Source organism: Dendropsophus ebraccatus, chromosome 7, assembly GCF_027789765.1.
Source record: "Dendropsophus ebraccatus isolate aDenEbr1 chromosome 7, aDenEbr1.pat, whole genome shotgun sequence".
Lineage (NCBI taxonomy): Eukaryota > Metazoa > Chordata > Amphibia > Anura > Hylidae > Dendropsophus > Dendropsophus ebraccatus.
Window position 1 is genome coordinate 115,745,924 of NC_091460.1, and position 12,829 is coordinate 115,758,752.

A 12,829-nucleotide genomic window follows, 5' to 3' on the forward strand; every position below is an offset into this window, starting at 1 on the left:
ATTTATTTATTTTATTATTCATTTATTTATTATGTATTTATTTAATTAATTTATTTATTGTAATTAATTATTTCTTTCATTATGTATGTATATATGTATGTGTTAACTGTTTTTTTTTTTACTTTCACTTTTTCACATATATAATGCATTACAGCACATGATCAGTGCTGTAATGCATTATATATTGAATGATCTGTCAGTGTTACACACTGACAGATCATTCAAATGATCAGGTCCCTGCCTCAGTGCAGGGACCTGATCATTAGAAATCATAGCAGCCCAGACGCACTGGAAAGCGTCTGGGTTGCTATGGATACCCTCCCGGACTCACGCGATTGCTCGCGCGGCTCCGGGGGGAGTGAGTGCAGAGGGAGCCGGGGGAGCAGGGGGAAAGGGGTTTAAGCACGGGGGGGGGCTCGGAAGAGGAAGGGCAGCCTGGGGGGAGCGCAGCTTCCTCCCAGGCACCCGATCGGCGGGGGGGGGGGGCGGCTCAGGATGGGGGAGCACAGGGAGGGGGCGGCCACGTAGGGGAGCACGGGGAGGGGGCGGGGGAGCACGGGGAGGTGGCGGCTGCATGGGGGGCTCAGCAGCAGAGAAGGGGAGCCTGGGGGAGCGCAGCAGCATGTGCCGCAGCCTCCTCCCAGGCACCCGATCGTCAGGCAGGAGCATGTCCTCTCTGGGCAGTGGCAGCAGGAGGAGGCTGTGTGAGACAGCCTCCTCCCGCTGCCAGATCTCACCTAGGGACAGAGGGGGGAGGCAGGGAAAGCATGACGTCCAGAGACGTCATGATGCGTTCTGACACTGCTTTTCATGACGTCCCTGGACGTCATATTGGGGGAAGGGGTTAAATATACCTATTTGCAAAGAAAGATGTTTTAGGCTAGGTTCACGCTGCGTTTTTGCAATCTGTTTTTCTCATCTGTTTTTTGCAGAAAACATATAAAAAACGGATGGAAAAAACTGATGCATTAGTGTGCATCCATTTTAATCCGTTTTTCCATCGACTTCCATTGTAAAAAAAACCCGGATCAAAACGGATTCGTTTTTTTAACGAATGGAAGTCAATGGAAAAACATCAAAACGGATGCACACAAATGCATCCATTTTATTCAACCGTTTTTTGCAAAAACCGGATTGCAAAAACGCAGTGTGAACCCAGCCTTACTGGTGATTAAACAGTAAAACATTGGAAAAGCTGTAAACATGCATATCGCTGTATTCAGACTAACCTACAGAATAAAGATAAAATGTCAGTTTTACCGTAAAGCACATTACGTAAACACAGCAACGCCCCAAAGTTTAGTAAATAATGTTTTGGGGATTTCGTCATTCATTTTATGGTAGAATGATAGATGCCATTACAAAGTACACCTGTTTCTGAAAAAAAACAAGCCCTCACATGGCCCTGTAGATGGAGAAATAAAAGAGTTAAAAACAAAAACGCTAAATTGAAAATTGTCGCGGCCATTTGGGTCATTTTCGGCTCCCTCCTTAAGGGGTTAAATGAGTGCTTATCTAGCAGATCCATGCTCGCTTACATCAAACATCGCCCTTAAGGCCCTATTACACAAAGCGACTATCGGCCATATTAGGCCGTTAATCATTTTGTGTAATAGAAGACAACAATTAGCCGACATGCACAATGTTGTTTGATCATTGTTTTTCAAAAAGCTGAAACGGCAACAATCTGCTGCCACTGCTCCGTGTGATATGGGCTGCCCGGACACCCCCACCCTGGTCTTACCTGCTCCTACTCGCTCACTGTCAGCACGTGTAAGGCTATGTGCACACGGAGCAAAAGTGGCAGAATGCCACCAGCCCCCCTGTCATAATGAAAGTCTATGGGAGGCTCACGCGGCTCCTCTATCCGCGCTGAAGAATAAACGTGTGATTCTTCAGCGCTGAGAAGCCTTTCATAGTCATTATGACAGGGAGGCTGGCGGCATAATTCTGTCACTTTTGCTCCGTGTGAACGTAGCCTAATAGCGCTGGCAGCGGGAAGGGGAAAGAGGAGCAAGCGAGCACTGATCTGAAACATTGCTCTCCACATCGCCCCGTGTAATAGGGCTTTAGTTAGCTTTAAGTGACAAGTGGCATATTGACAAAGAGGAGGGATCACAAAATTAGGCTATGTTCACACACAGTATTTTCTTTTTTTCAACCAAAATCAGGAGTGGAACTGACAAGGCAAAATTACAATGGAAAGCTTTGCCTAATTTCTGTGTTTTCTACCTACTGCTTGTTTTGGTTGAAAAAAGACTGACCAAAAGAGTGACGGAAATGCTATGTGTGTATAGCCTTATGCTGCGTTTACACAAAGAGATAATTCGCCCAATCGATCGTTGAACGATTTTGAAGCAACAATTTGGTTTTTAGAATGATCAGCATTTAGACGAATAAATCGTTAGAAAAATCCTTAGAAAATGTGTAAGAAAAATCGGTATTGCGATCGTATTTAAGATCGCTTAAGCCCATCTTTTACATAGGGTGAATCTTTGAAAGACTGTTTACACAAAGCGATCTGCGAATTTTTAGCGAACGACAATTTGAGAACATTTTGAAAGATCAAAATGAACGATTTCTCGCTTGTCGCTTGATCGTTTGCTGTGTTTACACGGAACAATTATCGCTCAAATGCAATCGTTATGGCTAAAATTCGAACGATAATCGTTCCGTGTAAACGCAGCAATATATTTTACTGATGCTGCGTTTACACGGAACGATTATCGTGCGAATTTGCACGATAACAATCAAATTTGAACGATAATCGTACGTGTAAACGCAGCGAACGATCAAGCGACGAGCGAGAAATCGTTCATTTTGGTCTTTGAACATGTTCTCACATCGTCATTGATCGGTCGCAAAAAATTCGCAGATCGTTCCGAGTAAACAGTCGTTCACCGATTTTACCTGTGTGCGAGATAGGCTTAAGGGAGCGCAAAACGATTTTTCCGTACGATTTATATCGTTCCCTCTAAACGCTGATCGTTATAAAAAAAAAATCGTTACTTTGAAATCGTTAATCGTACGATCAGGCGAATTATCGCTCCGTGTAAACCCAGCATGACTTGATCCTATTTCCGAGGGTTCATGTGGCTGATATACATTTTTCATTAACCCCCTCCATATACTACAAATTGGAGCTGGAGATGTGACCATTTGCAGATCACCTGCTACCTCCTCAGGTTCCATAACTTAACTGCTTGGCGCTGCCATTTCAACACTGAGGAGTGTATACTGGTGAGAAGCAGACATACAATGAGAATTATCCAGGCAGTCGTGCCACACAGCTTTCCGAGGTACAAAGAGAACAAGGTAACAAGAGAAAACGCACATAAAATGCCTCTCCCCTTCTCCCCTTAGTGTATCCGCTTCCCTGAGGTAAAATCCGGGAGTATTTCTTCCGCGCCTGAAAGGGTTACGGCTTGAGGGGAGGAGCCTCACACTGAGGAAGAGTCCTGTGTGTCTGCTTCCTCCTCTGCCTGTCTTGGCTGTCGAGGGAGTTCCGGGCACATAGTGGTCAGGAGAGTGGTCGTGTTTGCCGGGCACGGATACAACCGGGGAGCGCAGCCATTGTCCCCGCCGTACCTCACGCTCTCCGCGGCCTCCTTGTGACACCGGTCCGCACCTCGTGAGGCGCTGTACAGGAGACCCATAGCACATAATGTGTGAGAGTGAAGGGAAGACGGCGTAAGCGTACGGTCCCCGCTGAAGGATTCCTACTTGTGAGTGACAATTCACGGAGGAGACATGGAAGGGAAGCAGCCTAGTAATGGTGGCCCCCAGGGCAAGACTCTGCGTGGGCGTGACATAGAGATCATCCCACTACACCTGGACCAGGAGAGCTGTCAGGAGCCCGAAGAGTCCCCTCCAGCATCTCCATTGCCTCCACCCATATTCCTTTATCCAGGAGCCAGGAAACAAAAGCAGGAGCTGAGGTCTTCCTGTGGTAACAGTCCAGGAGCAGGGGGGGTCCTGCCGGAGCACAGCCGTACTTCTCCATCCTCCTCCTCTCAGCATGGCTACCCTGAGCCTTCCTCACCTGGCTCCAGCGGCCTTTCTCCAACATCATCTCTTCAGCTCATGATGCTCATGATGAACTACACGGGCTCCGCCAGCAGAAGCCACAGCAGCGCTGACAAAGTGCAAAAAAGTAAGTAAACTTAATGGTATGGGATGACGGAGCCGGCACATAATCTGCACATAGAGCTCTGAGAGTAGAGAGAGCGGTCTGCTAGTCATCCCAAGGACCACTGCCTTACCTTTAGGGCTAGGTTCACAACGTATGCGCAGCAGATTTCACGCTGCGAGTTCGCAGTGAAATCCGTTGCGGATACCTCTCATCATTTCTAATTGTCATGCCACTGCGAGTATGTAAGCCCCCCCCCACTGGGAAGATACTTTACCTGCTCCACCCTCTGGCCCCATTTGAGGCTCCCGATCCCTGTAGGTCCTGCACGGCCAATCAATGCGTGGCCCCGCTGTAGTCACTGATTGGCTGCCTGGGAGCCTCAGATGTGTCCGAATCCTGAAGCAGGTAAAGTATCTTCCTGGCGATGGGAGGTTAAATGGGTCCTATTACACGGATCGTTTTTTAGCGATTAACGACAATCGCAAGTGAGATTGTTTATCATTAGCGTGAAATCTTTCACCATATTACACAGAACGATGGTCGCTAGTTACGATCGTTATTGCGATTGTTACTATGATCATTTACTCCATCTGATCCCAGCAAAACAATAAACAATGTGCAATTACACTGGTAAACAATTGGTAAATAAATGCGGAACTTGAGCGAACGAATGGGGAATTACAGCGAACGATTAACGATAATTTTAGGTTCATATCTAAATCAATGATCAACAACACATGAACAATTTTTTGATCGTTGCCTGCAATTACACAGAACAATTATCGTTTAAATTCGAACGATATAACGATTTTTCACACGATAATCGTCCCCTGTAATGGGGCCCGTACATATCCACAGCGTGAAATTTGCTACGGATAAGTTAAGTGTGAATCTAGCCCTATATGGAGTCTGCCACTGGCCAAAAGCCGCATTGCGAAAGCGCCGCAGTTTGGGACTAGTGTTGAGCGGCTAAACTTTTAGGGTTTGGCAACGTTCTCTGAACCTGAAAGCTCAGGATTTGATTCCCCGTGGCTTCAAAAGTTGGATGCTACCCTAAGCAGTCCTGGAAGACATGGACACTGCTATAGGCATCCAACTTCTGCAGCCGCGGAGAGACAAATGCAGAGCGTTCGGGTTTGGAGAACGTGGCCGAATCGGAACAGTATGACAGGTCAACATAATTTGTGCCAAGGAAAAATGCACACAGATTTTCTGGTCAGTAATTGGTTGTGTGGCATAAAGATGGTGGGAACTTACCCTTAGGTCAGTTTCACACATACCACGTCGCAGCAGATTTTACACTGCAAGTCCTCTATGCAGAGTGTCATTCCCTGACCGGATTTTCATTTAGCAGTGACAATGTAGCCCCTTCCCACTTTACGCACCATTGACAGACTAAAGGCCCTTTTACACAAAATGATTATCGGTCGTCTTGTGTAATAGAAGACAACAATCAACCGACATGAACAATGTCTTTGTCTCTAGACATCTTAGCAGACAAACGACTAAGATGGCAACAATCTGCTGCTGTTGCTCCATGTAATAGGAGCGACAGCAACATACTGCTGCTATCTTCTATGGGCTGCACAGACGATCTAGCTATCACCCTGTTTACCCCCCTTAGGTCTTGCACGCTCACTGCCGCCATGTGTAATAGCGCCGGCAGCAAGTGGGGAACGAGGAGCAAGCGAGCACTGAAACAGCTCTTTTGTTCCTCTGCATCGCCCCGTGTAATAGGGGCTTTAGGGTGCCTTTACACAGAGAGATTTTTGAAGCCAAAGCCAGGAACAGACTATAAACAGAGAACAGGTCATAAAGGAATGACTGAGATTTCTCCTCTTTTCACATCCATTCCTGGCTTTGGCTTCAAAAATCTGTTGGGTTAATCTCTCTGTGTAAACCCACCCTTATACATTACCTGTCCGCGCTCCCACCTGCTTCTTCGGCTCCTGTCTCCCTGACCTCCCACTCAGCCTATCAGTGGCTGCAGTGGGACAGAGCACTGATTTTTCTGGGCAGGACGTCAGAGAGCCTGATGGTGCGTTTACACAAAGAGATCTATCTGACAGATTTTTGAAGCCAATAAACAGGGAATAGGTCATAGTGGAAAGACTGAGATTTCTTCTCTTTTCAGATCCATTCCTGGCTTTAGCTTAAAAAATCTGTCAGATAAATCTGTCTGTGTAAAGGCACCCTGAGAAGCAGGCAAGGTGATGTATTAGCCCGGCAGCTGGTAGGTTAAAGAAGCAGTTCACTTTTTTTTTTTGCCCCCCCCCGGGTAGCCGCTGTCATGTATACTTACAGAATATGATCTGTGTCCCGTTCCGTAGGTCAGTTCCCGTCCCGCGGTGCCGTTCAAATCGGGTGCGCTCACTTCCGCCGGCTGCTGCAAGTCCTCTTCTCTGACCAGTGATTATATGCCGGAAGTCACTCGCTTCCATGCATTCGCTATGGAAGCGCGTGACTTCCGGTGTTCAAATTACAGGGCCGAGAAGAGGAGTCACAGTGCTGGCGGAAGTGAGCGCGCGCCCGATTTGAACGGCACCGCGGGACGGGACCGGAGCTACGCCGCAGGACATCGATCATCTTCTGTAAGTATACTTCACAACGGCTACCCGGGGGGCTGAAAAAAAAAAAAACTGAACTGCTTCTTTAAGTGGGCAGGGGCTACATACAGAATTAAAATCTGCTGCACGAATGTAGATACACAGGAAATGACATTACAGAGCATCGCAGTGGATTTCACTGCGGAAATCACAGCATGAAATGCGCTGCGGTATGTCTGAAACAGCCCTTAGGGTGTGTTCACACGTACAGCATCCTCAGACGATTTGATGGTGTAGATTTGAAGCCTCGGATTCAAAGCAAATCAAAACTTGGCCATCAAATCTGCTGTGGATCCTGTACGTGTGAACGCACCCTTAGGGTAGCTTCACACGTACCGTATTGCTGCGTTTTTAGCGCTGCGTTTTTGGTGCGATTTTTTACATGCGAGTTTTGATTTTCACATGAAAATCATGTGAAAATCAAAACGCGCATGTAAAAAACGCAGCGATAAAAACGCAGCGATACGGTACGTGTGAAGCTACCCTTAGGGTACGTTCACACTTACCGGATCCGCAGCAGATTTAATTTAAATAACTGAACACAGCATCACATCTGCACCATCAAATCTGCTGCGGATCCTGTAGGTGTGAACGCACCTTCAAGCACCTTTACTTGGGTTAGAATTGCCTAAGACCGAGTTCACACTGCATTTTGGGTTTCCATTATGTTAGGTTTCATTTTTCTGTATGCGAAAGCAAACTTGACAACTATCTGGTATACAGGAGAGAAAAAGTATATGTTGCAGTGTGTTCTTTCTTTTATGGTGTAAGTCAATGGGAGGTGTATGGCATACAGAAGAATCATTTTTTTGGATTTATTTGGCAAAACTGCAATTGTGGTCACTATACCTCAATGAATAGGTCTGTGCATTGCGGATGCACTTTTGTAGTGCTCTCTGTAGCTATGGGTCCGTGGCCATGCACAGCCTATTGTACGTGTGAAAAAGCCTTCACACGGACAGGAATTTACAGCAAATTTGATGTCACTGATTCAGCCATGCTAAGTGTGGGCTTCTTTGGATCGGTGGGGTTTTAAACATTCAGACCCTGACCAATAAAAACTTTTCATATGTCTCTGGATGTTTTTGTTATTGACGGTAACTCTTAATAAAAGCTTTCATTCAGAGAAGATAAGTCAAACGTCGTGATTATCAAGCAGACTGGATCTAGTTATTTGAGTGAAATAAAATTGACCATGACAGTTCTCCTTCATAAAAACATGACATTTAAAGCAGATTTCTGACAAAAAGAAAATAAATTGTCATATTCGAGAATAAAATGCGTTATATTCACATTGCTTAGAGTAATTTAATTTTTTTTTAAGACACCCTTTTGGGCTCCTTGCCCTACACTTCCGCCCTGATTCTGTCTTACAAGTATAGATGGGAGTGGGTCCAGGTACCGCATTGCAGTCATTGCATGCACATGAAGTCAAGCCTGCATGTGAAGAACAATGGCTGCACAATGTTTCCGAATTTGCAGTCTGCAACATCTTATGGCCATTGGTCACAGTTTTCCTCTTCTCATATAACCCATTTCATTTGTGTGAGGGATGTTTAATGAAGCCAGGATGTCCATCTATTAAAGGAGAAACTGGTCCAGGAACATAATAAAGAATGTATGCCTACCTTTTCCCCCGCCTCATTGGCTCTCTGACCAGTTTTCTGCTATGTTATGACTCTGGGTAAAGTACCCAACCCGGCTGATGGATTTCCTGCACAGCCAGTCAGTGGGGGGGGGGGGGGGGGGGGGGGGGGGGGGGGGGGGGGGGGGTCCAGGAGTGGTGATACGGGGGCACGGGATGGGTAAGTATTCATTCTTTATTATGTTCCTTCTCCCCGCTCGCCTGCATGACATTTTATTTTTTTTTATTGTCGCTAGACTTCACCCAGAGGACCAATGGCATACAGGTACAGCATTAACAGCAGCAATTGCCCAAAAGTCAAGTAATGTAATAGTCCTCCAGGGGGGCTTAGAAAGTGTAAAAAATAAAAATGTTATAAAAAAATATGCCAAAGCCCAATTTTGATCATCATTGTTTGCAGAAAAAAGTTTTACCATACAGTGCATTATGTAGACACAAACTCCCAAAAGCTATAATTTTTTTTCCCAACTTCACCTCATAAATATTTTGGGGTTTTGTCATGCATATTATGGTAGATTAAAAGGCACCATTACGAAGTACACTTTTTCCTGAACAAAAAAAGAAAACCTAGCCCCTACATGGTCCTGTAGATGGAAAAATAAAAGCGCTATAGGTGTTAGAAGACGAGGAGGAAAAAATGAAAATTGCCCTGGTCATTTAGGCCATTTTAGGTTGGGTCATGAAGGGGTTAAACATTGGTTTGTGTGAGGGATGTTTAATTGAAGCAGGATGTCCAGCTATTAAACATTGATTTGTGTGATATCCAATTTTTTATTTTTTTTGCAATGACATCAAAAAGCCGGGTGACCCATCTAAATGAGATGATTCAATTACTTTTGCCGGGGTTGTGCCTGTATGTTCTCCTCATTCAGAACCTTTCGTGCAGGACTTGATTTGTCTAATGAGTAAGGTTATTGATTAGATGCTGCTGTGGAATATATTTTATGCGCTTTCTGTGCTTGTATGTCTTTATAGGCCTCAGGAGTGTTTTTGGAGGAGAGAGGTGTTTATAGTTTGTTGGAAGCTATTCTGACAACTGTTTTCAAGGTGTATCATCTAGTACTATTGTTCAAAATTAGCTCAGTTTCAAGGCTTAACGTAAAGGGTTTATCTTTCTTTTCTTTTTTTTCTTTTTTCTATAAATCACCTCTATACTTCCTTGCTCTCTTGCCACCCCTCATGTCACAAAGCACTGGTCCTGCTGCACTGCACAGCTGGGATCAGGGCTGAGCTAACGCCCTTTGCTGCTAGCAGGGGGTGGGGAAGGTAAGTATAAGGCGGTTTTGGCTGTGTTCATACGTTTTGTTTATGATGTCTTTTTGCAGAAATTCCCCCCCCCCCCCTCCATTTTGCTTAAAATTGTGTGATTGTGGTAAAATAGCACCATTTTGCTGTGATTTTGACAGAATCACAGCAGAAATTGTGCTATTTTACTACAATTGCACAATTCGCTGCAAAATTGTTGGAAAAAAATCATAAATGGGGGGGGGGGAGCAGTGTGTGGACACAGGCAGAGCAGAATTGTAAAAATGTTTTTCTCTGGATAACCTCCACTGATTTTTAGCTAGATCGGCACTCGCCTACTGTGCCTATTACACGGCTCAATAATCTTGCAGCAATGTCTGCGCCGCCCTTGACTAGGGATGGTCCGAACCTGCCGAGGTTCGGGTTTGTTCGAACCCGAACTCTCGGCAATGATTCCCGCTGTCTTCCTCCTCCATGGAGAGGGTGGATACAGCGGGAGGACCGCCTGGAAAACTGGGATACAGCCATAGCCATAGGCTGTATCCCAGTTTTCCAGGCGGTCCTCCCGCTGTATCCACCCGCTGCACGGAGTGGCCAGACAGTGGGAATCTGATGCCGAGCGTTCGGGTTCATACGAATCCGAACCTCGGCAGGTTCGGACCATTCTTACTTACAAGTGAAAATAATGTCACAATAAAGTGCAAATAATTATAGCTCAATGTAATAGGACCTTTACATTGATGGTCAAACCCGCTGTGAGTGTCTACATGACATGTCAGAGGGTTTTTAAAGTGACAAGCACAGTTTAATTTTACTTTCAGGAAACAAACGAATAATTTAAAAAAAAATTACTAGACATGTTTTATACCCATTACACTCCAATTTCACACATTGCAGTTATGGCGCAGCATTTTGCAAATGGTTTTGGTCTGTATGTTGGTGTTTTAAAAGTTATTACTGTCCAATAAATGGTGTGAAATAAAACCTAGATTATTCATCTGGAACGATTAATTTCCTAAGTAGCTTTGAGAGGCCTGTATTCTAGAAACGCTAAATAAAATATCCCATTACAAAATCTCCACCCCTCAAAGAATTCACAACAGGGTTTAAGAACTTTGGGGGAGATTTATCAAACTGGTGTGAAGTAGAATGGTCTTAATTGCACCAGCAACCAATCAGATTCCATATCTCATTCCTCACAGATCCTTTGGAAAATGAAAGGTGGAATCTGATTGGTTGCTAGGGGCAACTAAACAGATTATACCTTATACCAGGTTTGCTAAATCTCCCACTTTGTTTTAATCCCTGCAAACCACCGAAAGGGTTGAGAGGTTTTCAGATTTAGGGTAGCTTCACACGTACTGGATCTACAGTGGATTTCACACTGTGATTTTGCAGCGAAATCCGCTGCGGATCCTGGTATAGTGATGTTCTATGGGGGTCACGTACCCGCAGCTGAGTTTTTATTCCGCTGCGGATATGTCACCCGGCCCCTTTAACACCCCCCATGCTGTGGATAGGGGACAAGTGTTTTTAAATTGGAAAACCCCTTTAGGGTAAATTCACACGAGCGGGTCCGCAGCGATATTCCCTCAAAAAAATAGCATCTAATTCGCACTGAACATACGCACGTTTTTTTTTTTTTTTTTTGCGGGAAAATCGTGTGTAGCTGCGGATCGCGTTTTTAAATCATGCGGATTATCATGTTAACATTAGTGTTATCGTCGGTTGAATGAAGATTAGTGACGCTACAAAAACGCTGCGAGTTGAGTTTGCCATGGACTTACATGACAAACCTTCTTGCAGCGTTTTAATCTGCGGATTTATCGCTAGGTTAAACTCGCAGCTGATACGCCCGTGTGAATTTACCCTTAATAATGTGAAAATGAGTTTAATTGTTTTCTTTATGCTTGCATTTTGTTTTAAGTTTGATTGAAATAATAAAGTTCTTTATTAGAAAGGGTCTCTTGTTTACTCAACGATATTTTTAAAAAAAATTTCTAAATGACGGTTGTGTTATTTTTTTTTTTTAAAGTGCCACATTCCCTACTGGTCACGATATCTTTAGGGTTAAAATGCAGAGACAGGCATCAGTCTAATCTCTGCTGGAGTGTGGCTGTGTCTAACGGTCTCCAGACAGTGATTAGGTGGGTTCTGCTTTGGTTAATATGGCTCTTAAAGGGGTTATCCAGCGCTACAAAAACATGGCCACTTTTGCACCACTCTTGTCTCCGGAATGGGTGGGGTTTGAAACTCTGCTCCATTAAAGTAAATAGAACTTAATTGCAAACCACACCTGACCTGGAGACAAGAGTGGAGGGGGGGAATAAAAATAATAAAATTGTAGCTTTATTTTAGAAGAATTGTTAAAAACGCCATGCAGGGTTAGCAGCCAGCAAGGGTGCCAGTGGCTGCCTTGAGTGATTGCTGGCTGCTAAAATGGCATGGCGTTTTTAACGACTCTTCTAAAATAAAGCTACAGTTTTAATGGTGAGTGCCCTGAAATTTTCTCACATTCTTCGTTTTACTTTTGTAGTTGGTATGGATACACATCCAAATTCTGTCCGTAGTTATGGGTCTGTATGTATGGATAGGATTGCTGATATGTGAATAGGACCTTACTTTGTGCTCTGGATAGCCTTGCAGTGAATAGAATGCTATTCTTGCATTACCCATTTGTGTGGTATATACACAGCATGCCACAAAGAGACATGAAAAGCCCTGCTGCCTTCTGTGACTGCTTGCAGCTATAGAGAAGGGGGTACTGTGCAGCAGAGCCTCTTGTGGTACTTCCTACCAGGGACAGAGCACGCTGACAAGTTCTCATTGCAGTTTTTCCATGATCTTAGTCACAAGGTCCTTCCGTTGCAGAGCTGAAGGGCTGAGCTGTTACGGTTAAAGGGAAACTATCAGCAGGTTAGACGACTCTAACCTGCTGATGTGTCCCTGTAGGGCACAGGGATAAGGGTAAGAAAATTCATCCTCAGTGCCTTGTATAAGGACATATCAGCAGGTTAGACGATAGTTTTCCTTTGAGTGTAGGGCCAGATTCAAGCGTCTGTTTATATATGGTGCGTAGGCTTGTTGTATATCACAGGCTGAACTTTATGGGACTCCCTGCATCATAATTCATTATAATACAGTGAGCTCTGAAACAGTTAAACATAAAGCCGTGTCAGTTCAGCAGCGTACTGCCCTAGC

At 44.7% G+C, this 12,829-nt stretch overlaps 1 protein-coding gene across 3 annotated transcripts in view; it reads left to right on the forward strand.

The window, feature by feature from the left end:
• The first annotated feature begins 3,440 nt into the window (after positions 1-3,440).
• Positions 3,441-12,829, forward strand: part of RUFY3 (RUN and FYVE domain containing 3) — an 80,121-nt gene continuing 70,732 nt past the window's right edge. Inside the window, exon 1 of one of the 3 annotated variants that reach the window (XM_069978252.1) lies at positions 3,441-4,153. In XM_069978252.1, coding sequence (XP_069834353.1) covers positions 3,751-4,153 — 403 coding nt within the window. In that variant the 5' untranslated portion in view covers positions 3,441-3,750. The remainder of the gene's footprint in view (positions 4,154-12,829) is intronic. The other 2 variants (XR_011363980.1, XM_069978249.1) reach the window with 2 other exon arrangements.